General features: G+C 55.6%; 1 protein-coding gene across 2 annotated transcripts; it reads left to right on the top strand.

Annotated features, from left to right (window-relative positions):
• Nucleotides 1–34: 34 nt before the first annotated feature.
• PLCD1 (phospholipase C delta 1) lies at nt 35–25,096 on the top strand. 2 transcript variants are annotated; one of them, XM_004588220.2, is made up of 15 exons: nt 35–193; nt 6,857–7,021; nt 9,964–10,192; nt 21,070–21,199; nt 21,652–21,883; nt 22,198–22,399; nt 22,504–22,648; nt 22,740–22,889; nt 22,983–23,141; nt 23,349–23,508; nt 23,596–23,712; nt 23,986–24,164; nt 24,277–24,409; nt 24,505–24,654; nt 24,762–25,096. In XM_004588220.2, the coding sequence occupies exons 1-15, from the start codon at nt 160–162 to the stop codon at nt 24,845–24,847; spliced, it is 2,271 nt and encodes a 756-aa protein (XP_004588277.2). In that variant the 5' UTR covers nt 35–159; the 3' UTR covers nt 24,848–25,096. The 2 variants fall into 2 exon arrangements, with proteins under 2 accessions (XP_004588277.2, XP_004588276.2); XM_004588219.2 differs by lacking the exon at nt 35–193 and adding an exon at nt 3,438–3,589.
• Nucleotides 25,097–25,470: the final 374 nt, after the last annotated feature.

The raw sequence follows: 25,470 nt of genomic DNA, 5'->3' as shown, positions 1-25,470 counted from the left end.
CGGGGGAAGGCGGGGCGGGAGCGGGCCCACCCCCGGTCTCCTTTGGCCGCCGCCCGCTCGGGCCCCTCGGCGGCGCACGCACCGGGAGGACTCGGACCCGGGCCCCGTCGCCGCTCCCGGGAGTCCCGCGGCCACCCAGCCGCCGCGCCGCCGTTGGGCATGGACTCGGGCCAGGACTTCCTGACCCTACACGGTGAGTGTTAGGCAGATGCTAGCCCAAGTCCCTGCCTGCCCGGGTCCAGGCCGGCTGAGCCGATCAGGGCGTGGGGCATGGAGATCCCCTCCCCAGGCCCGCGTCTCTGCCGCTGTGCGGGACTTGAGGCAGTCTGAGCCCGCAGCTTCCTAGAGGGGGAAGACTGCGGGGCGCTGGGCGTTTCCAGTCTGGTCCGCGCGGTGGGGGTGAGCAGCATTGCGCGCCTGGAGACCCCCGCAGACCCTCAGCAGTGGGCTTCCCTTTCTCCAAGCGTATGGCTCGCATCCGGGGGGAGCTTCAGAGGCAGCGAGGGTAGAAACAATCAGCGATCGCCCGTGCTCCCCCCCTCCGCCCCAACTGGGCAGCTCCGGTGGGTCCCGAAGACCACCGGATGCCTGGAGCGCCTCGGGCGGTCCGGTTGTGGCGGGACGAGGAGAGGCGTGCGAGGCCGGCCGAGGTCGCACGGTGCGGCGTGCGCCTCCGCTCCTGGTTCCACGCTCGCGCCGCCGGCTTGCGCCGCCTTTTGTCCGGCGAGCTTTGTCTTGGCGGATCCTGGCCAGTTCCTTGCTCTGCCCCACTGGCTGCAGCGCTTGGATGCTCACTGGAGCCTGAGAGTCCGCAGAGTCAACCTTGGGGATTCCCTGCTCCTCCCTGTCCCCAGGCCTTCTGCCAGATCCGCAAATCCTGCATGCCTCTATTTTCTGGGAGGTTAGAGACCCCAGAGCCCATCTGGCTGTGAACCACCCACGAAGATGACTCCACCATAGTTCCCCCCTACAAAAAGGGATTGCCTGTAGCCCTTGTCAGTCAAAGCTGTCCTGTTTCCTAGTTGACCCAGCCCTGGTCCTCACTGCCTAGCCAGCCATTGCTCAGTGCCCACTGGTGTTAACTTCACACCAGGTCCCTTCTTCCTGAAGCCCACCTTGTGCATCTGGGTCATGGGATTCCTGCTCTCTCTGGGTTCCCTCTTGTCTCCTGGGGCCACAAAAAGACCCACCAAGCCACGGGGGGGGGGGGTCACCTTCATGGGCAGGTGGAAGGGGCCCCCCCATTGGTGTTCTTGCTTTTGTCCAGTCTCTCTCCTGGAGAAACTCTGGTGTCTGCTGGGAGAACAAGGCACGCAGGAGATGAGTCAGAACCTCCCAATCCCGAGTGTGGCACAGCCTTGGCCTGTCATGTTGGAGAGGGCGGCCTCCCCAGTGCCTCTCGCCCTCCAGCCTCGTCTGCAGTGGGGAGGGGGGAGGATGCTTCTAGCTCATCCTACATGCTGGTCTCTCCATCAGCTTGTCTCCACTGCAAGCCAGTAGGGGATACAAGAACCTGGTAGGGGAGAGGAGCAGGGAGAACCTGTATCCTTCCCAATCTGGCTGACTTGGGAGTAAGAGGATCTGCTTCAGGAATGCCCCTCTGGGGTCCCCCACCCCATTTGCCAGGAAGCTATGGGCTCTCCTGGATAGATAATGCCCCCTTCCCCCCAAGCATGCAGAGGCAGGGTGGTGTGCAAGTATCCACTCTGAAAAACGAGGACTAGAGCTCATATCTGAGGCTTTTTTGCTGTGCCTCAGTTTCCCCATCAGGCTGCCATGAGGACTGGATGAAGGGATACTTGCAAGAGGGTGAGCCAGCACCTGACACCCCTTATGGGCTGTGTTCCTGCAGGAGGCCCTCTCCTGGTGGCTGTGCCCTGAACACCATGGCTCATTCTCTGGAAGCTGATACTAGGGCTAGATTGGGCTCAGGAGCCATGGGACTCTTCATGCCTGGGGAGCCCCAGGCTGCTGCTGCTATGATCCCCGTCCTGCCTCCCTAAGCCCTCATCCTCCACTCTCGACTTGGGCTTGGCCTGAGCTGGCTTCTGCAGAGGGTTCCTGGGTGTGTCATGTTCCAAAGCCCCCCCCCCTCCACCTCCTACCAGGGCACAGGCACACACCCATACCTGCTGCCAGAACCGGCATTTGTAAAAGTGGAAGGCAGAAGGTGCCTCCCGGAAACACTAGGGCTCTAATCCAAACTTTGCATCTGGTTGCCCTTGTAATTTTCTCAGCACAAAGATGTCGTGCATAGAACTCACAGGTGGGCTGCTCAGAAAGAGATGATGGTTCCAGGCCATCACCCACCTGTGATGTCCCAGGCTCAGATGACACAGACCCACTCCAGTGTCGGCTGTTCTGTGCCACTTTGGCCATCCAGCAGAACCTGTGGGCTACCTCAGGGCTGTATTTTTGAATGCTTCAAGTCTGTAAGAATTCAAAGGAAGCAGCTCACAGGGAGACACCAGGTGTGGCTCCTCTCCAATCTACTGCCCCCTTCCCAAGAGTAGAACAGCTTTTCCTGGGCCTGCCATCAGTCCCCATACCTGGTTCCCAGCTTCTGCTCTGGGGTGGGCCGGGAAGCAGGTCACCCTACACTTACTTCTCTGTGTTGACATTATTGCTGTGCTTGACTGGCGCTGCCAAAAACTGGCGCTGCCAATGAGTCACTCATGGCTGGTTTTGGGGCTGCTGCAGAGAGGTCCCCGCCCAGCCAGGGAGAGAGAGGGGTGAGTCAGGCCTTTCTGGCTAGGTCCTGACCTTGGCCCGCAGGAGAGGCTCCGTGAATAGCAAGTACTGTCCAGCAAGTTGGACAAGCTGTAGCGTTCATGAAGGGACCCACTGTTGCGCAGCCGCTGGCACGCAGCTTTATACAAAATTGCAGTCGTCCTGGCGTCCCGCGCAAGCCTGCGGTTCAAGGGCTGCTTTTCAGATCCGCAGTTTCAAGAATGCCACGTGCGCCGGGTACCTGGGGGATTACCCGCTGGGCGGGGAGGGGCGGTGAAACTAAATGAAGGGAGTCCCACACCCCGGCCCGAGCCAGCCCGGCTGCGCCACGCTCGGCTGCGCCCACACAGCTGCGGACTGGGTGGGTGGCTCTCCCAGTCGTCGCTGAAAGGCCAGGCGCGATCCTCCCCGACCCGCCCCTGCCTCCTTCCTGGGAGTGGTTGTGCCCCCGTGTCACCACCCAGCCTGACTCCGCCCCCGCAGCCAGCTTTCTGGCTTCTGCCACGGAACTGCTTCCTGGCTGTGGCTTTGCTCCGCTCCGCCCCTTGGCTCGGCCGTGCCTCCCCGCCCCTCCAGGGCTCTCTCCGCCTCCTAGGGCCTGGGTCCACCCTTTTGGGCTCAGATTTCCCCCGCGGCCCTGCCCCTCTGGGCAGTCCCCTCCTCTGGGGTGCTGGTTCCACCCTCCACGCCTAGACTCCAGGAGGCTCCTGGAACCAGCAGCGTGGAGGCAGCACGAGCGTGCGGAGCGCCATGCAGTGTTTGGGAGTTCCAAGCCGGAGCCGCAGCCGCAGGCGCACCAGGGATCTTTACCTTCAGGAGCAGAGCCTCAAAGTTGCGCTGCAGAATGGGCGGAGGCTGGGTAAGAGACGCAACTGGGGCGAGCGAGCGAGGTCTGCTGAACGGTCAGGCAGCTGGTACAGGGAGAGCTGTCCGGGAGCCTCTGACCCGAGGGAGGCACCTGTGTGTTTGGGGAGGTCGGGGAGGCTGGATCTACAGAGGTGGCAGGTGGAGACCACTCCTCTGCTCCTGACATACGTCAGCCATCCCCGACCCCACAAAGCTGTCAGCTACTTGTTCCTTTAACCCCTCCTGTGAATACCTCTCCAAGAACACTGGCTGGCTGACGTGGATCTGGGATGCTGTGCCTGTGACAGGTGTGACAACAGGTGGCTGAGTGACAATGGCGATTGTCACACTGCACCAGGGGTGGTGTGTGACTTTGTGGGTGGAGGGCGCTACCACGCATTGACAGAGTGAGCCAGTGCACACCTGTACAACTGTGATTGTGTGTGGCAGTAGTGGCCCAGAGTGGCTGAGTGTGTTATTCTTTGTTGTGACAAGTGCGTCTCGTGTGGGTTGGTTAATGCTGTGACTTGGTGACAGTGCACCTGTTAAGGGTCACTAGGTAGACATCAGCCTATGTGTTTGAAGGAAAATGAGAATTTCTGTGTGCTGGAATGAGGAAGATGGGGCAGTGAGCCTGGGCCCAGCATGTGGGTCCCAGCCCACTCCCTGGAGGCAGCTCTTGGGGAATCTCCCACCAGGCACCAAGGGGGCTAGCAGGTGCCTTCCCACCGTGTGGAAGGAGTTCTGGGAAGAATTTCAGGAATTCCTTACCCAGGAAGCCCTCCACCCAGAAAGGGTAGGTGAAGGAGATGCTGGGATCCATTGCAAAGTCTGTCGGAGCAGCAGTCGGGCTGCAGACTGGACTCTCTGGTTTGGCCGAGCTGCCCGCCCGGGCTAGCAGGTGTATTCTTGCGTGAAGACAAGGATCTCTGTTCCATCAACCATGTTGGGTCTGAGTCCCTGTGAGGTAAACTGCTTCCCAGCACTGTCCCTGAGGGCAGGCGGCTGCCTCTGAATCCTGATCCTCCCCGACAACTTCCTGCAGCCTCAGTTTCCTTGTTTGTAAAAGGGAAATAATGACAGTCCCTAGGGGATTAAATACATGTGCTAAGCACGGGGAACCTATGCCAGCATTAACCATGACTGTGGTGGCGGCTGTCATCGAGGTGATGAGGTTGCAAGCTGAGTGTGACTGCTTGGCTGTGGGACACTGAGAGTGGACCCTGTGAGCAGGTCTCTGGGACAACCCCCCCACACACACACACAGCATCCACCTGCTGGCCGCAGGGTCAGCCAAGCAGGATTTGGAGCTGTACACTCTGCACCTTCCTACCCCATGAGTGCCTCAGGCCAGTGTGTGGAAGCCACAGGAAACCAGGAGACAAAGGGGGACCTGGCCAGGGTTTCCTGGTGGCTCACCTTGCAGGGGAGGGGAAGAGGGAGCTGAGGTCCACTTCCCAAAGCCTGGCTGCTGGGGGCTTATCTCTGCTGGCTAAAGACAGGACAGGATAAGTCTGTCAGCTCTCTGGGGGTGTTTTCCAGAGCCCAAGGCGGGTGGAGGGAGGGGAGGAAATGTTGCTCCCGGCTTGGCTCAGCTTTAGCAAGGGCAGTGAAATCCCCCAACAAGGAGGCCTTCGCCTGCCCTCCCTCTGAGGGCCCTGGGACCTTGTGTGAGAGCCCCTTCTTTCCAGTAGGCCTCCCCTTGGGCACAGAGTGTCTCTGGAAAGTGGGTGAACAGACCTGGCTAGATCCTGTCCCACCCCTACTCAGGGCTGCAGGGCTACGGGGCACCAAGAGGGAAGAGAGTCTTGGGGTTGGCTGCATGTAAGCCGCAGGCGGGGGTCGTGAGGGTTGGGGGAGACTGGAGCTTTGAGGAAATGGTCTGGAGAGTTCCGTAGACCCAGGAGATGGGTGGGGGCATGGTCACAGCGGGACTGGATATCCGGGACTGGAGTCCTGGCCCAGGAGAGAAAAGGCCTGTGGCTTGCTCTGGGGATTCTGGCAGACTGGACCCTCAGAGGTCCCACCTCTGTTTCCGGAGCAGCAGGACACCGTTGTGTTGGTGGGCCCTAGGTGATGCCCCCCAGGAGGACAGAAGTGAGGTGGCCTGTGGCTGCCTGCTGGACTGTGCAAGACTTTGCAGAAGTGTTGCTCTGTATTACAACAGTGGGTTATAGCAGGTCACGGACAGGGTGGAAGGACACAGGGCGTCATCCCTGAGGAACCCGTGGCTCAAGCAGTTGAGGGTCTCAGAGCAAGCAGCCGAGAGCAGGGCAGCAAAGGAGTTGGTGCCAGGGTTCCTGTGCGGCTTTGAGACTCTGGCCTGGGCCGAGCCTCGGAGAAGACTGCACTGTGCCTGAAGTTGCTGTACCCCAGGGGGTCCCTTTGATAGGTGGTAGTGGGGGGAAACAGGGTAGACCATGTGTTCCCAGCAGGTCAGTAGCAGGCTGCTATGGGAGGGACATTCAGACATGGGGTGGGCCCTAGTGCCCTGGTAAGCCAATCACAGGCTGAAGTGGGCGGGGCACTCAAGATGGGGCGGGCAATGGTATCCCAGTTGGCCAATCACAGGCTGTGGTTGGTGTCACCCTGAAAGACACAGGGTGAGCCACAGGTGTGAGTGGTGCAGGGTAGGAACAAGGGTCCCAGCTGTGTGGACCCCCAAGAACCACAGCTGCCTTCCCCCAGAACCACACAGATCACACATCATCTTATTCGACTTAGACCCTCCATTCTGGAGGTGGGTGTCCTCATTATCTTTTAAAGACTTATTATTTATTTTTGTTGGAAAGTCAGATATACAGAGAGGAGGAGAGACAGAGAGGAAGATCTTCTGTCAGATGGTTCACTCCCCAAGTGGCCGCAACGGCCGGTGCTGCGCTGATCTGAAGCCAGGAACCAGGAGTTCTTCCGGGTCTCCCATGCGGGTGCAGGGTCCCAAGACTTTTGGTCGTCCTCGACTGCTTTCCCAGGCCACAAGCATGGAGCTGGATGGGAAGTGGAGCTGCCGGGATACAACTGGTGTCCAGATGGGATCCCGTTGCGTTCAAGGCAAGGAGTTTAGCCACTAGGCTATTGCGCCAGGCCGATGGGTGCCATTATTAACCCCATTTTATAGCTGGGAAAGTAGAGGGCTAAGGAGGTGACTTTGCAGGTGAACAGTGTGCCTTGCTGCCTCAACTGTCCATCAAGAGGCAACTGACTGGAGGAGCTAGGGCTTTGGGGCAGCAGGAACAGGGTTGGAGTAGGTGACTGTAGTCTGACTAGCTGTCCTCTCCAGGTCTACAAGATGACCAAGACCTGCAGGCCCTGCTGAAGGGCAGCCAGCTCCTGAAGGTCAAGTCCAATTCATGGCGGAGAGAGCGCTTCTACAAGCTGCAGGAAGACTGTAAGACCATCTGGCAGGAGTCCCGCAAGGTCATGAGGTCCCCAGAGTCGCAGCTGTGTGAGTGCTTCTGGGGTCCCAGGGGAGGATGGGAGTGCAGGCTGAGGAGTGGACCCATACCACAGATGGGGAAGCCAAGGCCTGACCTGGAGGGACATAGGCCATTCATGCCATGGAGACCACAAGTGCACAGACACTCACCTATTGGGAGCTGGAGGCCTTGTCTGGGGCAAAGAGGCAATGCTTGAACGTGAGCCAAGAGGAGTGATTTGGGAGGGTGGGCTCCTGGGAAGGGCCGGGTGGGCTCCTGCGAAGGGTCAGCAGCAGGAAAGTCGCTGGCTAGCGTCGCCTGAGCTCACAGCTGTCCACCCAGGCAATCGCAGCAGGGAGGAGGAAGCTGAGTGGGTTAGAATTCTGGGTGTGGTGAGACCAAAAGCCAGGCCCAAAGTCCAGAGGCAGACAACTGTTGCAGCTGTTATTGGCCCAGTGGGAGGTGGAGCAAGGCTGGGACACCCAGAGAGAGAGAGAGAGAGTGGGTGCGAGGCCTCCTGCAGGTACCTGCCACATGGCCATAGGGCCAGCTCTGCTGACTTCTGTCTGTAGAATGGGAAGCTGGCCTCTCTCCTTTACCTGGCAGGAATACTTCAGACCAAAGAGCTCTGGGCAGTAATGCCAACGTTCTCATTTATGCTGCTCAGTAAGGAAGCTGCCAACCACCCACGGACAGTCCTCAAAAGGTGCCTGGGGTGATTGAGAAACATAATTTTTTTTTTTAAAAAAAGATGCTGTCTTTCTAAAAACAAAACAAAATATCTATTTACTTATTTGAAGGGGTCAGGCCATCTTCTTTCCCAAGTGCATTAGCAGGAAGCTGAATCTGAAATGTTACAGGGTGTTCTATCCCAGGTGGTGGCTTTACCTGCTCTGCCACAGGGCTGGCTCCAAGCAACTGAATGTTTAACATGACAGTGGCTTGTATTTCACACAGCCCAGGGCCCTGGGCTAGGGGCTGGGAGGCCCAGTGAGCCCATAGGCAGGTCTGTGGCAGAGTGATAAGCCCCAGGCAGGAGGGCACCAGGAGAAAGGGGTGAGCTCACTCCCTGAGGGTGACCCAAAGGAGTGTCCTTGGCCAGGCAGTACCTGTTGGCCTGTGGGCTGGAGGTGCGGTTGGTTAGGAGTAGGTCAAAGGGGCGGAGCATAGCAGGGGAGTTTGGGGCTGGGTGGGGGGTACTGTACCTCTCAGCCTGCTGCTTCCCAGAGGGGGCTGACTTTGCCTCTGTGGCGCCAGGCTGGCTCCTTCACCAGGCTCCTGCCCTGATACGGCCTTTCCTGTCTGATGCTGGTGGATGGGGGGAGATGGCGGGAGTGGGTGACCTTATGCTGAGAGCAGGAAGGGGCTGAGCCCAGCCCCCATAGCACATATGCACAGTTCCCCACTGGGCGCCCAGAACCTGGGGTGTGAGGCAGCTGGGAATGGCAGGTCTGAGCGAGGGTGCAACCCAAAGCACAGAAATGAGGCCGGGCTGCCCAGCATGTAAGAAGCAGAGCTCAGAGAGGCCTTCCTCCCCACCTCCACCCTCCCTCCCCGACAGCTGAGACTGAGCATGACTGTGGGCTGTCCCCCGCCCCACCGGCCCTTTCCACTCCTGAGGACAGTGTGGCGCATCCCCCACTCACAGCCCTGTTCTCTTTGGTTCTGCTTCCTGTCCCCTGCTAGGTCCCCCACCCACCGGGCCTGGCCATCGTGCCTGCCCCTACAGCTCTCTCTTGTTCCCAGAGACACACAAAGTTGTTATCAGCCGTGGTGGCTGCGGTGGCGTCTGAACTTTCTCTCCTGGGGGTGGGGGCCCTGAGGGTAGGCGTGCATGTCCGTCTTCCTGTTTTCGTTCCCAGCCTGGTGTGGCTCAGAGGCCATGGACAAACACAGGGATTAGGTGAGGATATCTTTGGAGCCCCAGATGGCCTGGCCTCACGTGTCCCCCGTGCTCTGAGCCTGTGGCCCGTGCTGGGCACACACCACACACCACACACGTGAGGCCCTGCGGGTGGGCGATGGGCTCAGAGAGACACAGGTGCACTCCCCTCCAGGGCTGCTCTGGGCCTAGGGGACAGATGGAGGGGGACAGTTCTGAGAAGGGGAGGGGAAGGCAGGGCCAGGATCCTGCGCTTGAGATGCGAGGAGTGAGGCAAGGGTGCACTGGCTGGCAGGGTGGGACTTGACAGGAGAGGGTGGGGGCAGGCAGGGACCCGTAAAGGGCAGAGTGATGTCATCTCAGACCCCTGCCTGCCTCTTGGGACCCTGGACAGCAGGAGTGAGCTATCGCCTCCCTGCCTAGCGGCTCCCTGGAGTGCAGATGTAGATACACATACGGACATGCGCACACGCTCATACACAACATGTTGAGAGGCACACGGATGAGACACATGTGGTTATATGCACACACAAGGGTGACACAGACACATGGAGTGACACACAGGGTCTCTCACATACATACACATGGAGTGACACATAAGGAGGGTTACACACACACACACAGGGTCTCCCTCATGCACACACACATACACAGGGTGAGACCATGTCGTGTGTCCAGTCCCCAAGCCGCTCCTGGACTTGGGCTGTGAGCCCTGCTCTGCCCAGTCCTCCTCTGTCATCAGACACCCCTCTGTTGATCTTCCAATCATATCAGAGGTCTCAGTCCCAACAGGATTGGGAGTCACACCCTAGACCAGGGCAGACAAGCTCTAGGTCACGTCCACCAGGTAGCAGGCAGAGAGACAGACCCAGGGATGATTTCCCACCTCCGTACATGTTCTCTCTGCCCCCACAGCTGTGTCACATTTTCCTACCCATCCCGCTCTCTGCCTGCCTCTCTCCTTCATGTCCTACTGTCCCCCGCCCCCATCTGGCCTGCTGCTCCTCCACCTTGTCTCTGGACTCAGTGCCCATGCACCAGCCTCGGCTGGGAGCTGTGCACGCTGCGACCACGACCTCTCCTCCACAGTCTCCATTGAGGACATTCAGGAGGTGCGCCTGGGGCACCGCACCGAGGGCTTGGAGAAGTTTGCCCGTGATGTGCCCGAAGACCGCTGCTTCTCAATCATCTTCAAGGACCAGCGCAGCCCGCTCGACCTCATCGCCCCATCACCCGCCGATGCCCAGCACTGGGTACAGGGGTTGCGGAAGATCATCCACCATTCGGGTGCCATGGACCAGCGACAGAAGCTGCGGCAGTATCCTTCTAGGTGTCCATGGGACTAGCCCGGGCCTGCGGGTGCCAGCTGTGGTGGTACCCCTGGGCAGCCTGGCTCTGCTGCCTTAGTCTCTTTGGCCTAGTCAGGGAGGCTTAAAGCTCAGAACTGTACACATTCACAGGTGTGAAGGCTGAAGACCGAGTTCAGGGTGATGACAAGGTCGGGGGCTGCTGAGGCCCTTGCTTGCATGGCAGGAGCGAACAGGCGCTCTCTCTAAACAGAGAGAGATCTTCCATCCACTGGTTCATTCCCCATATGATCACAATAGCTGGGGCCAGGCCAGGAGCCAGGAACTCCATGCGGGCTTCCACTTGGGTAGCAGGGACTCAAGTACTTGAACCATCTCCTGCTGCCTCCCAGCCTGCAGGAGAGTAGGAGCTGAAGAGACATCAGACTTATCCTAGACAGATCCTGATGTGAGGCGGTTGCATCCCATATGGCAGCTTAACCCACTGCACCGTAATACCCACCTACCTCTGAGATGACTTTGTTTTGTTACTATTGTATTATTTATTTTTATATGAAAGGTAGAGTTATAGAGAGAGGAGAGACAGGTCTTTCATCTATTGGTTCAGTCCCAATATGGCCTAGTGACCTGAGCTAACCTGATTTTTTTTTTCTTATAAACCCTTGTGTTGGGGATTGACTTTCAATAGATCGCAGTGTGGGAGCTCTTCTGCTAACTACGAAACCCCGACCCAGAAGCAGGTCGTCTACAAATGATTTAGTGCCAAGTTCCCCACGAACGTGTGTTGCGTGAGGGGCGAGAGTGCAGCCCCCTTTCCGGCTGTGCCTCGTTTCCCAGGACGATGGGTTCTCTGCACTGAACCCCAGTCCCGCCATGCAATGGGGGCGAGTCGCACACCGCTGAGATGGATGTGTGGTGCAGCCGCCGGCAGGGATGCCGGGTACTGGCTATCCAAGGCCAACCGAGGCTCCTTTGGCGCTGCCATGTTGTTCCGCCTGGACGGGATTCTGACTTAGAGGCGTTTGGTCATAATCCCAAAGATGGTAGCTTTGCCCCATTGGCTCCTCAGTAACCTTATTTGGAGATGGGAGCCAGGAGCTTCTTCCAGATCTCCCACATGGGTGGAGAGGCTCAACTTGGGTCAGCCTTAGCTGCTTTCCCAGACACATCAGTAGGGAGCTGGATCAGAAGTAGAGCAGCAGGGAACATGAACTGGCACCCATACGGGTACCGGCCCCACAGGCAGAGGATTAATGTGCTGTGCCATGGTGCCAGCCCCTGATCTGTTCCTGCAGCAAGGACACTAATCCTATTGGGGAACCACCATACTCATGGTCATTTAAATCCAGTTATTTTTCACAGGCCTCATCCCAGACATCCTCACGTTGGCACTGCAGGGTTTCAAATTACAAGTTTGAAGGTCACACAATGCATTCCGCAGCAGCCCAGAAGCAGGGACCCTGTGGGGCACCCTCTCTGGCCAGCCAGTCTCAGTTTGCAGTTGCTGGGTTGGGGAGGCTGAGGGGAGCCTGCTCCCTTGGGAGTCTTAGCCTGCCGTGTTCCCACCTCGTTTTCTCTCCTTCTGGGAACAGGGAGACCGCTACCCCTTCCTGAACTGACATTCTTGGAAGTACACGCTGGTCCAACCTTGGGGGGGGCGGGGGTCTTAGGCCAGGTAATCTTCAACTTGGAGTTGGGCACCACGCCAGCACATGAGTCAGAATGTTCAGGCTCCTGGTGGGCAGGGATTAGAGTGGAAGCACTTCCAGGTCCCCAGCTAACCGCAGCTTTATTGCAGTATTACTCACACAGGGAACATCTAGCTTGGTCAAGTGTTGAGCGGGTGGACAGTTTTCTAGCGCATCCTAGGGCTGTGCACCTGCCACCACCATCAAGCTAAGCACATTTCCCTTCCTCTCTTTCTCCCTCCCTCTCTCTCTTCCTTCCTTGTTTCTTTCTTCCTTCTTCCCCTTTGCATTTTTTTTAAAGATGTATTTGTTTTTCTTTGAAAGGCATATTTTTTACAGAGAGAGGAGGAGAAACAGAGAGTTCTACCAACTGGTTCACTCCCCGCATGGCCACAATGGCCAGAGCTGAACCGATCCAAAACCAGGAGCTTCTTCTGGGTTTCCCACATGGATGCAGGGTCCCAAGAAACTTGGGGCATCCTCTATTGCTTTCCCAGACCATAAGCAGGGAGCTGGATCAGAAAAAGGAATAGCCGGATCATGAAACACGCCCATACGGGATGCCAGCACTGGCAGGTGGCAGGTCAGCATTTTGCACCACCACACTGGCCACAAAGATGTTTTTGTTTAGAATGTTAACATCACCCCTGAAAGAAATCCCCTAGCCCTTCTTCCAGCTGCGCTCCACCTGCAACCCCAGAGAGCCAAGAAGCTACTTGCTGTCTATGTTTGCCTATTTTGGCCACGGCGTAGAAATGGAATCTCACAGCTTTGGGGGCCTGGCTTCCTTCAGTTGACATAATGCTGTGGCAGCGAGTCAGGACTCCATTCCCTCTGTTTGTGTGTGAATTTTCCATGGTGTGCTTCTGCCAGGCCTAGCTTTCTCATTCCCCAGTTCAGGAGCATTTAGTGTATTTGCACTTCGGAGTCTTTGTGGATGAAGCTGTGATGAGGATGCATTTCCATATGGGCACATGTTCATTCTGTTCCCTTTTAGCTGGTCCCCAGGTCATTTGGTAGCTTTGTGCTTAACCTTCAAAGGAATATGTTTACATCCCTACAAACACTGTATGAAGCTTCGGCTCTTCCCGTCCTGAACACTGCGTGTCCGTCCCGTCGATGGCCTCCCGTGTGGATGTGGAGTTCTATCTCCCTGGGGTTTTGTTTGGCATTTCCTTTATGGTCAATAGTGTTGAACATTTTTTTGAGTCTTTGGAGACCATTTGCATTTAGACAAACACCCATTCAGGCCCTTTGTCCAAGTTTTGCTATTAAGCATGCTTCTAAGTGGTTCTTTAATGTGGTGAACTATCAACAACATATAATGTGCCATCTTGGCCATTTTATATTCTTTTTTTATTATTAAAGATTTATTCATTTTATTACAAAGTCAGATATACACAGAGGAGGAGAGACAGAGAGGAAGATCTTCCATCCGATGATTCACTCCCCAAGTGAGCCGCAATGGGCCGATGTGCGCCAATCCGAAGCCAGGAACCTGGAATCTCTTCCAGGTCTCCCACACAGGTGCAGTGTCCCAATGCATTGGGCCGTCCTCGACTGCTTTCCCAGGCCACAAGCAGGGAGCTGGATGGGAAGTGGAGCTGCCGGGATTAGAACCAGCGCCCATATGGGATCCCGGGGCGTGTTCAAGGCGAGGACTTTAGCCGCTAGGCCACGCCGCCGGGCCCCATCTTGGCCATTTTTTAAAAAAAATGTGTTTATTTATTTGATGGAGTTAAACAGAGGAGGAGAGAGAAAGAATTTTCATTTCCTAGTTCATTCCTCAAGTGGCCACAACAGCGGGGGCTGAGCCAGGCTGAAGCCAGGAGCCAGGAGCTTTCTCAGGTGGGTGCAGAGGACCAAGCACTTAAGCCATCTTCCATTGCTTTTCCAGGCACATTATCAGGAAGCTAGATCAGAAGTGGAGTGGCTGGGTCTTGAACTGGCATCCATATAAGATGCCGCATCACAGATGGCAGCATTAGCCGCTGTGCCACAGTGCGTGCCCCCATCTAACCATATTGAAGTGTGCAATTCAGAGGCTCAAGTTTATCTACACTATCGCGCTTTCCATTCTACCACTGTTTTCTGTGATTCATCAATGCTGTACCATGTGTGACCATGGCCTTCTTAAAGGCTGGAAGGCCTTCCACACTGTCTACTGCTGCCTCACTGTGTGAATGCCTTCCTCAGTCGGTGGACACTGGGCTTGCCTCCACCTTTCAGCTATTGTGTTTTGAACACGGGTGCATGGACGCGTTTAACACTCCCTTTCCATTCTTTTGGGTGCACACTCAGAAGTGGGATTGAATCGCAGGGACATGCAGTCATTGGACTTTTCCGGTGTACAGCTGCGGGAACATTCCACGTTCCCACCAACACACACCAGGTTCCCCTTCTCTTACGTTCTCACTAGTTCTTGCTGTCTGCTGCTGTTTTGAAAGCAGGCACCTAGTGAGGATGAAGTATTATCTCACCGTGGTTTTGATTTGCAATTCCCTAATGTTTTTGAGCATCTGTGCCTTTGTATATTATCGTCAGAGAAATGGCCCTTCAGACCCTTTTCAACGTTCATTAGCTTGTCTTTGTGTTATTGGCTCGGAAGGGCTGTTTATATATTCAAAATACAAGTCTCTCTCTTTTTTAATTATTCATTTTTACTAGAACATCAGATTTACAGATACAAGGAGACACACACAGAAAAGGATCTTCCATCTGCAAAATGGCTTTAACGGCAGGGGCTGAACTGATCCAGGAGCCAGGAACTTCTTCAGGGTGTCTCACGTGGGAGAATCCAGCTGTTCTCCACTGCTCTCCCAGGCCACAAGCAGGGACCTGGAAGGGAAGCAGAGCAGGTGGAGCACGAACCGGTGCCCATACAGGATCTCAGCACTTGGCAAGGAGAGGAGTTAGCCACCGAGCCATCATACCAGGCCCAAAATACATATCTCTTATGAGATTCGTACTTCGCAAATATTTTTTTTTCTTCTGTGGTTTTTTTTTTTTTTTTTCATTCTGGGTGGCATTATTTAAAGTACATTTTTTTAAAAATATTTATTTTTTAAAAACTAAACTCATCAGGAATCAGGAGTCTCTTCTGGGGCCTTCCACGCAGATGTAGGGACCCAGGAACTTGAGCCATTCTCCGCTGTGTTCTCAGGCTTTAAGCAGGAAGCTAAGCTAGAAGTGGAGCAGCCAGGACACCTACCAGTGCCCATATGGGATTCCGGCTCTGCAGGAAGAGGAGCATTTTTTTGTGCCATGGTGGCAGCCCCAGGACTTTAGGGTTTTGCTGAAGTCTAATTCATCTGCTTGTTTCCTGTATCATTTGTGTTCTCGAGTTTCACATCCAAGATGAATTTACCTAGCCCAACATTAGCATTTACTCATATTTTCTTCCAGAACTTTGCCAATTTGGTTTTAAGTGTCCGATCCATTTTGACATTACATTTCGTGCGATGATGTGAGATCAGAAATTCACTTCCTTCCTTCTGCCTTCCTTTCTGCGACGGGTACTCTGGCATCGGTTTTTGGAAAACTTATTCTTGAACTGACAATCCACTGGATTGTCTCAACCTGTTGGTCAGATTTCCACTGACCGCTAACGAGCAGTTGATTCTGAACTTTCTGTTCCCTTCCAGTTCTGTATCGCTGCCCTTGTCCTCAGGGTAATGACTGGTTACTGTAAAATCAGGAACTATGAGTCCCTCCAGTTGTTTTTTTTTTTTTCTTGTATTGCAAGCAAGATTGCTGTGGCTCTTCTGCTGGATTTTCACAAGAGTCTTACAACTGACCTGTTCATCTCTGCCAGGAGGCCAGCAGGCTTTTTGGTGGGGATTGTGTTGGCTATGTAGATCTGTGTAGAGAATGCTCTCCGTATCCCAGTTTCAAGTCGATGAGTAGGGGGTATTTTTATTTACATCCTTCATTTCTTTCAGCAATCCTGCTGTCTTCGTGAGCCCAGGGCTTGTGCTTTATAAAAATCAGATTCCAATTCTCTTTATTCCTTTTGCCGCTCTGCTCATTGGTATCACTTGCTTCCTTTCCGAATTGCACATTGCTCACTGAGGGACCAGCTTGGAGCCCCATTGGTTTCATTTCCTGTGTGTGTCAGAACTTGGGAGACACGTTTTCGGCGTGGTTGCTCAAGGCTGTGTCTGCCTGACTTTGAGCTTTCTTAAAAACCCAATTTTGTGTCTCTTTTGTCACAGTCGCCCCTTTTGTGCAACCTTTTCCTGGCACAATCTCATGCCCTCAGCAGGAACCTGCTGCCCAGACACTGAGGTCATAAAACCACTCACCTGCTGCAGAACCCTCTGTACCTGGGAATCTTGTGTTGGGCTGCACTTGATCCGAAAGGCATTTGTTCACCTGCCATTCTGCCATGATCTAACTAGCTATCCATCCATCTAGCTAGCTGTCCATCCATCTAGCTAGCTATCCATCCATCTATATGCTGAGTACAGAAGAAGGCATTCTAAAAGTTCATGGAAAATAGAATTAAAAGATCCATTTATTTTGATAGAGAAAACTTGGGAAACATACAATTCTTTTAATAATATACACTTCCATACATGTTTTATAGACCTCTAGTATACAAGGGCTTTGTTCTTTTTGCACCAAAATAAATCTCTTATAAAATGTATGTATTTCCATCTACATGACCACCAGGGGGAGACTCCAGCTTCTGTTGGCTGATTCGTTGCCCAAATGGCTTCAACGATGAAGGCTCAACTAGGTCACAGCCAGTAGTCAGGAGCTCCATCCAGGTCTCCCAGGGGAGTAACAGGGGCTCAGGTCCTTGGTCCGATTCTGCTGCCTTCCTTGGTGTATAAGTCTGGAGATGGGTCGGAAGTGGAGCAGCCAGGCTTGAATCCGTGTAAGGAAGCTTAACCCGTTGTGCCACATACCTACCCTAAAGTACTAATTCCAGTTTCCGTGGATTTTTTTCAAAGTACCTTCGTGTGTGTGTGTATGTGTGCAATCAAGTTGTAAAGACCCACAAAACTGGCTCCTCCAGAACTTCCAATATGTTCTTCCTAACCTCAATGTCTGCCTTTCAATTTGCCTAATGATCCATTGCCAAAAATAGCGGCAATCAGACATTTGCAGTCCACTTTGTGTGCAATGTTATGATTATTCCCCTGCCTTAGTCTGTCTTCATAAACATCTTTAATGACTATGATATTCCATGGAGCGCGCGTCCTGTAAAATCTGTGATGCATGCATTTAGTCTTGAATATTTACTTTTAGTTTTTCATCACTATAAATAACACTGCAATGAACTTCATTGGTCATAAACTCTGTTGGTACTTAGGCGTATTTCTTTGCCAGTAGATTTCTGAATCAAACGACGTAACAGTTTAGAGCTATAGCTATTGCCTGGAGATGTTTCTCAAAGTTGTGCCCATCTGCCTTGCCCATGTCATGGGCAAGGGCCCTTCTCATCTCGCCTTCACCTGCAAGGGATGCTTTTACATGGATTGTTTTAAAAAAAATGCATCTCATCTTTAATAGTGTCGAATAATGTTTACAAGAAGTCAGTTGGCAACCTTCATTTTGTCACGGAGTCATCCTACTGTAAGTCTATTTTACACACCTGTCCTCAGTCCACCAGAAGGGCAATGCCTTTTTTTAAATGTTTATCCTTATTGGAAAAGGAAGAGTTACAGAGAAAGAGAGGGATCTTCCATCTGTTGGTTCACTCCTGAAACAGCTGAATGGCCAGAGCTGTGCCAGCCTGAAGCCAGGAGCCAGGAACTTCTTCTAGGTCTCCCGTGTGGGTGCAGGGGCCCAAGCACTTGAAGCATCCTTTGGTGCTTTCTCAGACCACTAGCAAGGAGCTGGATGGTAAGCGCAGCAGGTGGAACTCTGACAAGCACTCAAATGGGATACTGGTGCTGCAAGCGGAGCCTTAGCATGCTAAGCCACTGCACCAGTACCAGACTTCATTTTTTTTCTGCATTTGATCCTTAAGTGTTAAAGAAGCGTGTATAGCATCGCTTCTGCTGTGGGCTCCTTTGCGATTTCTTCTTTAACCACCACCGTTGGCTTGTGTTAGCGGTCTCCCAGGTTCACAAGGTTTTAACGGGCGTGTGTTCTGCTCGGTTCTCCCCCATGGCTTGCACTGTGCTATTCCCGGTCCGTTAGGGTCAAAACTTGAAGAGAGGTAGAACAGAGCGGAAGAGTGGAACAGGCCGAAATACCCCCATCGTGGCCACTTGGCCCAGGCTTTGTCGCCCAGGATGCCTTCCGGGCGGCCTTGGCCTTTTTTTTTTTTTTTTTTTTTTTATTATTACTATTATTATTATTTTTTATTTTATTTTTTTTTTATAATCCATTTTATTGTATTGTTGTTGACAATCTTTACATAGTTAACTATAGTTGAAGGAAAAACGAGAATAAAAAAAAAAGGTTCAGGGGGATAGGGAGGTGGGCAATGCTATTATGTCCATATTGTTTCCATCATGTATCTGAGGTAAAAGGGGATATTGAGGGAGAAGCCCCACCCGGTTTCCCGCCCACCCCAAGTCCCGGATGTGGGGCATGCTCTGAGATATGTGCTCAAGTGGAGTTAATAGTTCTCCAGTTATGAGTCACTGCCAGTTTCGCTCGATGAGGTGGTCCACTGATTGATATGGTCCATCATGAAGTCTCCATTTGTCCCATATTTCGCTGCCAACATGTAGCTGAGATGAATGATTGTCCTATTCTGTCTTCTGTCTTTTCTTGGTTAGAATTCTGAGTCCAGCAGTTCAAGTGGGGAGATCTCCAAAGATACTTTGAGGTATTCCCAGATTAGTTGCTTGTATGTTCTAGCAAGCACAGGGCCCGGCACAGTCCATCACCCTGATCAGCTGGTGGTTGCAATTGCTGTGTTGGTTCTGTTTTCAGTCCCGAGTTGCACTGGAACCAATGGGTGTTGCAGTCCAGTCTGGTTCGGCCCTTACATCAACCAGTGGGAGCTGTAGCCTAGTTGGGGCGACCCACAATAACCCCCACCAGACCGCCCCCTACCCTGGTTTGCCAGTATGTGTAGCAGAAGACCAATCTGTCCCCCATCCCATTTGGCTCTGGTACTTGTCAATGGGTATTAAAGCTTAGTTTTATCTAACCAACTCAACCATCCAGCCCTCACAGATATTGTTGAGTACCTCTCTATCTAGCCATCCCAGCCCCCGTCCTAGTTTTCATGCCCTCCCACGGGAATAGTGACCCAAGAAGGGGGAACCCACTTTTTCCTTCCCAGGTCTCTCTGTCCCGGTTTATGCACTCTTTAGGTGGTCCTGTGATTTGACTCGACAGAATTAGTCCCCAGTGCCAGCTTCTGCCAGCTGATGCTGTGGCCCTGATCTAGTTCACATGTAGCGCACAGGTGTTGTAGCCTTGCTTAGTCGTGTCTGTCTCCCAGCCAACACTCTCCAGTGGGAGTGGTTGTCCAGCGAGGGGACCAGCCCCTTAACCCCCCCGCCAGCTCTGCCCCTCCCTTCCTGGATCTCACATGTGCTGGATGGGTGCTGCATTCATATCCAGTACAGGCAACCACGCCCTGGCGTTCCATAATGTGTACTGGTTTTGTCGCAACCAAACCCGGCCCATTCCACACTCTGTTCTGGTGATCGGATTTGCCAGAGGATGACATGAACTGATTCAGCCTGGTCTGCTCTTGACCCATGCCGAATGCATGCCAGTGGGAAACTTTCCATGGCCTATTCTGGGCTGTTTCCAATCATGCTTCTCGCGCTTACCTGCAGGGACTGTGTCCTGCCAGAGGAGTTGCCCAGGCTCCTCCATCAGAACCCCTCCCAATGCCAGATTTTGCGCTTGCCAGGGGGTTCTTGAGCCAACCCTACTCAGTTCACCTCCTGTCCTAGCAGGAACAGTGGCTTTTCCTGGCTGGCTTTCACCCCATTCTGACTCTTGTTGTTGGATGTTTCAGCCCAGCCATGGCTCGTCCATACCCACATACAGCTCACACATGGCTCAGAAGGGGATTGAGACCCAGCCTAGTCAGTCCCACATCTACCCTGTTTCTCCATAACACCAGATGGTGCTGGGATCTGAACCGGCCTGGTGCATCCAATCCCAGCCCACACTAGTGCCTCGGGTGACTGCAACTGTTTCCTAGATAGAACGCAGCCCCCATTCCAGCACATACACCCCTTGGTGGGAACCTCATCCCAGTTGTGGCATACCAGATTGGGACCGTTCCTAGCCGTAAATCACGCACCTGTACGTGGTTGCTCCGAGAACCATTAGGTGCCAGCCTGCTACACAAGCCGGAGCTTATCTTTTACTTGATAGGTGTTCAAAGCTCAGCATTATTAAGGGATTGGAAGTTCTTCAAAGGAAGAGTTACTGGCATTGGGAATCTTTAGGATTGACTCAGATCCCAGAAACAGTGGGGTCACTCTAGAGCTATCTCAGCAGCGATTCAGACGTCCAATACCCCAGAGCTCCCCGGCCGGGCGGCGAGCAGGCACAGCCTGGCGCCAAATGGCGCCCTGGCCGCCCGGGCCCAGCCCGCCATGAGCCATGGGCACATGGCGGACTGGGTTCGGGATCCGAGCTAGACGTCCTCTCCCGCAGCCCTCGGCTCGCCTCTGGCAGCCGGAGGTTAAATCCCGCAGGCCCAAGGTTGCGCCCCTCCCCAATCCCGTTCACCCACCACCCAATGAGGGTGGTGGGTGGGTCCCGGACACTCCCAGTCACGGAGGCCTCCCCCCTCGGCGTACTCACCCCAGAAGGAAGCAGTCCCCGCACCCAGGCATGTCCGGGCCCAGCCCGCCATGAGCCATGGGCACATGGCGGACTGGGTTCGGGATCCGAGCTAGACGTCCTCTCCCGCAGCCCTCGGCCTTGGCCTTTTCCATAAAATAAGCTGCAGGGGTCAGCCTGAGTCAAGTGGAAACTAAAAAGACACGCTCGGAGGTGCCAGCAGCCGCTAGCCCTTTGGGATAGAAGGCTGGAGAATTTGTCAAATATTTCCTCTCCCGCATTTTCTGGCTGTGGTGACAGCTTTTTACAGTAGGAAAACTTCAGTTTCGAAATCAGCTCGCCAAAAGGCCCCCAGGAAGGCGACACCAGTGGGCACCAGAGAGGCCCCCCGGGGGCCTTGTCCCTGACAAGTGGTTCGGCTGGGATCTGCTGGTGGGCCCCCAGTTTCTCCCCACATTCTTTCCTTAATTCCTGCTCAGCTGGATTCACTCCTGCTTGCGCAAAGCGGACAAGAACAAAGACAACAAGATGAGCTTCAGAGAGCTGCAGAACTTCCTGAAGGAGCTCAACATCCAGGTGGACGACGGCTACGCCCGCAAGATCTTCAGGGTGAGGCAGCCACTGGGGCCAGCTCCGGATGAGGGCTGCTGGCCCCGACCCTGACTGTGACCCTGACTCTGCTCTGCCCTTGGCCTGACCATGACCCCTGGCCTTGACCCTGCCCCCTGGCCCTGACCTTGGCCTGACCATGACCCCTGACCTTGACCCTGCCCCCCCGCCGTAACCTTGGCCTGACCATGACCCCTGACCTTGACCCTGCCCCCTGGCCCTGACCTTGGCCTGACCATGACCCCTGGCCTTGACCCTGCCCCCTGGCCCTGACCTTGGCCTGACCATGACCTCTGGTCCTTGTCCTGACCTTGATCCTGGCCCTGACTCTAACCCTGGCCTTGACTCTGATGACCCTGATCCTACCCTGACCCCTAGCCCTGACCTTGATCCTGACCCTGACTCTGGCCCCAGAGCTGCCCCTTCTGAGTCCTGCCTCCCGGTTCTGGCAGGAGTGTGATCACTCGCAGACGGACTCACTGGAGGATGAGGAGATCGAGGCCTTCTACAAGATGCTGACCCAGCGGGACGAGATCGACCACGCCTTCGCTGAGGCCGCAGGCTCAGCCCCGGTGTTGTCGGTGGATCAGCTGGTGGCATTCCTGCAACACGTGCAACGGGAGGAGGAGGCGGGACCCAGACTCGCCCTCTCCCTCATTGAGCGCTATGAGCCCAATGAGACTGGTGAGGGGGCCTTGACCGGACCAGCCACCTGCAGTGCCAGGGCCAGCTGGGCTAGAGGGAAGGAAGGTTGGCCTCCTCAGTGGGCTTTGGGACCCCCTGTCAGGCACTACTGTGCCACGGGCTCCGGCCTCAGTTTACCCCTCGGTTCCTCTTGCAGGGAGGTGGCCCTGACTTGGGGCAGGGGAGGATGAAGAGATGTACCACCCCATGCTGCGTTCTCACTAACCTCAGACAGGCCGGATAGGGTGGTGGTCAGCCAGCAGGGGGCCTGCTATGCAGCTCTGACCCACAGCGGCATCTCCCCATCCCCCCAGCCAAGGCCCAGCGCCAGATGACCAAGGATGGCTTCCTCATGTACCTGCTGTCGGCAGACGGCAGCGCCTTCAACTTGGCACACCGGCGGGTCTACCAGGACATGAGCCAGCCGCTCAGCCACTACCTGGTGTCCTCGTCCCACAACACCTACCTGCTGGAGGACCAGCTCACAGGGCCCAGCAGCACGGAAGCCTACATCCGGTGTGTGCTGCCAGGCTGGGATGCCCTGGGGAAGGGGGGGCAGGAGTCAGCACCCAGCCCTCAGTGTCCTAGCCACTTCTCTGTTCACCTCCCTGTCCCGCTAGGGCCCTGTGCAAGGGCTGCCGCTGCCTGGAGCTTGACTGCTGGGATGGGTCCAACCAGGAGCCGGTCATCTACCATGGCTACACGTTCACGTCCAAGATCCTCTTCTGTGATGTCCTCAGGGCCATCCGTGACTACGCCTTCAAGGTGGCTGTGCCCCCCCCCCCCGCGGGAAGAGGGCTCGGGGACGGTGGTAAGGGGCTGGCCAGCCCTTCCTAAGCTCCCCCTGCACCTGCAGGTGTCCCCCTACCCTGTCATCCTGTCCCTGGAAAACCACTGTAGCCTGGAGCAACAGCGTGTGATGGCGCGACACCTTAATACCCTTCTGGGCCCCATGCTGCTGGACAGGCCACTCGACGGGGTCACCAGCAACCTGCCCTCCCCTGAGGTATGGGGGTGGGGATGGGAGGGGCAGGTCTAGGGAGGAGGGGAGGGGACTCTGAGAGCCTGACCTGGTTCCCCTTCCCTCCCCTACTGCCAGCAACTGAAGGGGAAGATCTTGCTGAAGGGGAAGAAGCTGGGGGGGCTCCTGCCTTCCGCAGGGGAAGGAGGCCCCGAGGCCGCGGTGGTGTCGGATGAGGACGAAGCCGCCGAGATGGAGGATGAGGCGGTGCGCAGCCGCGTGCAGCACAAGGCCAAGGTGGGCGAGGGAGCGGCGGGTGGAGGGGCGGGATGCTGGCTCGGCCTCGGTGCTCTGTGGCTGCCACTCAGACCCTCTGCCCCTCTCTTTCTTGTCTGTCGCCCTCTCTGTGTCCGGGGTTCTGGCTCTCTCAGCACCTGCTCTGCCCCGCCCCTCCCCATCCCACCCTCACTCTGACTCTAACCCGGGCCTCCCCGCGGCCCCCAGGAGGACAAGGTCAGGCTAGCGCAGGAGCTCTCCGACCTGGTCATTTACTGTAAGAGCGTCCATTTCGGGGGCTTCTCCAGCCCCGGCTCGCCAAGGCGGGCTTTCTACGAGATGATGTCCTTCTCCGAGAACCGCGCCCTCCGCCTGCTGCAGGAGTCAGGTGAGGCAGCCCCGGGAAGCCCCGCGCCCCTCCCAGCTCCACCTCCCGGAGCCCCCTCACTTCTGAACGCCCCGCGCCTGCCCTCAGGAAACAGCTTTGTCCGCCACAACGTGAGGCACCTGAGCCGCATTTACCCAGCTGGTTGGCGAACAGACTCCTCCAACTACAGCCCAGTGGACATGTGGAACGGGGGCTGCCAGATCGGTGAGGGCAGGGGAGGGACTGGGGCTGAAGGAGGGGACCCCCGCCATTAGGCGCTAGGAGGCTGGTGGAGCTGCTTGTCCCAGTTCGGAAGTCCCTTCCCACGAGCAAAGTCGCCTGGAATAGGGTGTGAGGCCGGCATGGCAGGGCAGTGAGGGTATCAGTGGCCGTTAGCAGGGATGAGTGAAGCCCGACCCCTACCTCTAGCTCCTGTGTGACCCCAAGGCCCCAGTGTGCCCTAGGCAGGCCAGTGACTGCTCTGTCCTGCCTCTATAGTGGCCTTGAACTTCCAGACCCCTGGGCCTGAGATGGACGTGTACCAGGGTCGTTTCCTGGACAATGGGACCTGTGGCTACGTGCTGAAGCCATCCTTCCTAACAGACCCCAACACCACCTTCAACCCCCGGGCCCTGGACCAGGGCCCTTGGTGGGCCCGGAAGCGGCTCAGCGTCAGGGTAATGGCTACCTACAGCAGGGCTGAGAGTTTCTGGGTCCCTGTTTTGCCCCTGGCCACCACCCAACCCCACCAAGCTCCAGTTGTATCCTGCCTTCCCCCACCCCCGCTAGATCATCTCAGGCCAACAGCTACCAAAAGTCAACAAGAGTAAGAACTCCATCGTGGACCCCAAGGTGACGGTGGAGATCCATGGTGTGAGCCGGGACACGGCCAGCCGCCAGACGGCGGTCATCACCAACAACGGTAACCTGCTGGGTCCCAGCCTGAGCCTGGCTCCCCGGGGCCCCAATGTGGAGTGGGGGGTGCCCTGCTGCTCACCCCCGATGCCATGGCCCTAGGTTTCAACCCACGGTGGGACACGGAGTTTGAGTTCGAGGTGGTGGTGCCAGAACTTGCCCTGGTGCGCTTCGTAGTGGAGGATTACGACGCCTCCTCCAAAAACGACTTCATTGGCCAGAGCACCATCCCACTGTACAGCCTCAGGCAGGGTGAGTGCTCAGCTGACTGGCAGGGCACGGCAGAGGTAAGGCCTGGCTGTCAACCGGGCAGCCTGGTGTGTGGCCACCACACCTGAGTATTTGCTCCCACCCGCCAGGATACCGCCATGTCCACCTCTTGTCCAAGACCGGAGACCAGCACCCGTCAGCCACCCTCTTTGTGAAGATCTCCCTCAAGGACTAAGCATGGGGGGCTCCCCATGGGGTCTCTCTCAAGGGGAGCAGACCCTCGGCCCACCCTGTGGGACAGCACTACCATGGCTGTACCAGGCCAGAGATCCCGCACTACACCGCACGGCATTGGTCCCTCCGTATGGTCTGTGCTGCTGCTCTGGGGCCAGGGGGCTGGCGGGTCCCTGGAGCTGACCTTGGTCACTGCAGCCCGCCCAACCTCTGGAGCCAGCCCTAGATCAAGAGTTTTTATAAAACTCACAGTGAGAAAGTGTTTCTGCTTTCGTGAAAGAATGTCTCTGTGTGTGCGTGTGTCTATGTGTGTTGGTGTTTGTATATACATGTGTGTATATGTGTGCACGCATGTTTGCGTTTGTGCAGGTATGCGCATGTATGCAAACGTGTCTGCCTCTGCATGCATGTGTGTGCTTTTTCTGAATGCATACTTGCCTATAAAGACTGTGTGTGCACTTTCTGGATGCAAGCATGTATGTGCGTTTGTGTGTGTTTCTGTCTGTATACACACATGTGTCCCCTCAGGACCACCTCATGCCCCATCTTCCCCACGTTCAACCTGGAGGAGCGGTTGTCTGTAGAGACCCAAGCAAGTTTCTGGGGAGCCACCCCTGCAGCCCC

Source organism: Ochotona princeps, chromosome 30, assembly GCF_030435755.1.
Source record: "Ochotona princeps isolate mOchPri1 chromosome 30, mOchPri1.hap1, whole genome shotgun sequence".
Taxonomy (NCBI): Eukaryota; Metazoa; Chordata; class Mammalia; order Lagomorpha; family Ochotonidae; genus Ochotona; species Ochotona princeps.
Note: the sequence above shows the minus strand (reverse complement) of the source record. Positions and strands in the feature narration are given on the sequence as shown.

Coding starts and splice junctions, on each gene's coding strand:
- PLCD1 (XM_004588219.2), top strand. CDS start 3,481: ATGCAGTGTTTGGGAGTTCCAAGCCGGAGCCGCAGCCGCAGGCGCACC. Junction 10,193..21,069: donor CAGCGACAGAAGCTGCGGCA/GTATCCTTCTAG, acceptor ATTCCTGCTCAG/CTGGATTCACTCCTGCTTGC. Junction 24,165..24,276: donor GGAAGCGGCTCAGCGTCAGG/GTAATGGCTACC, acceptor CACCCCCGCTAG/ATCATCTCAGGCCAACAGCT.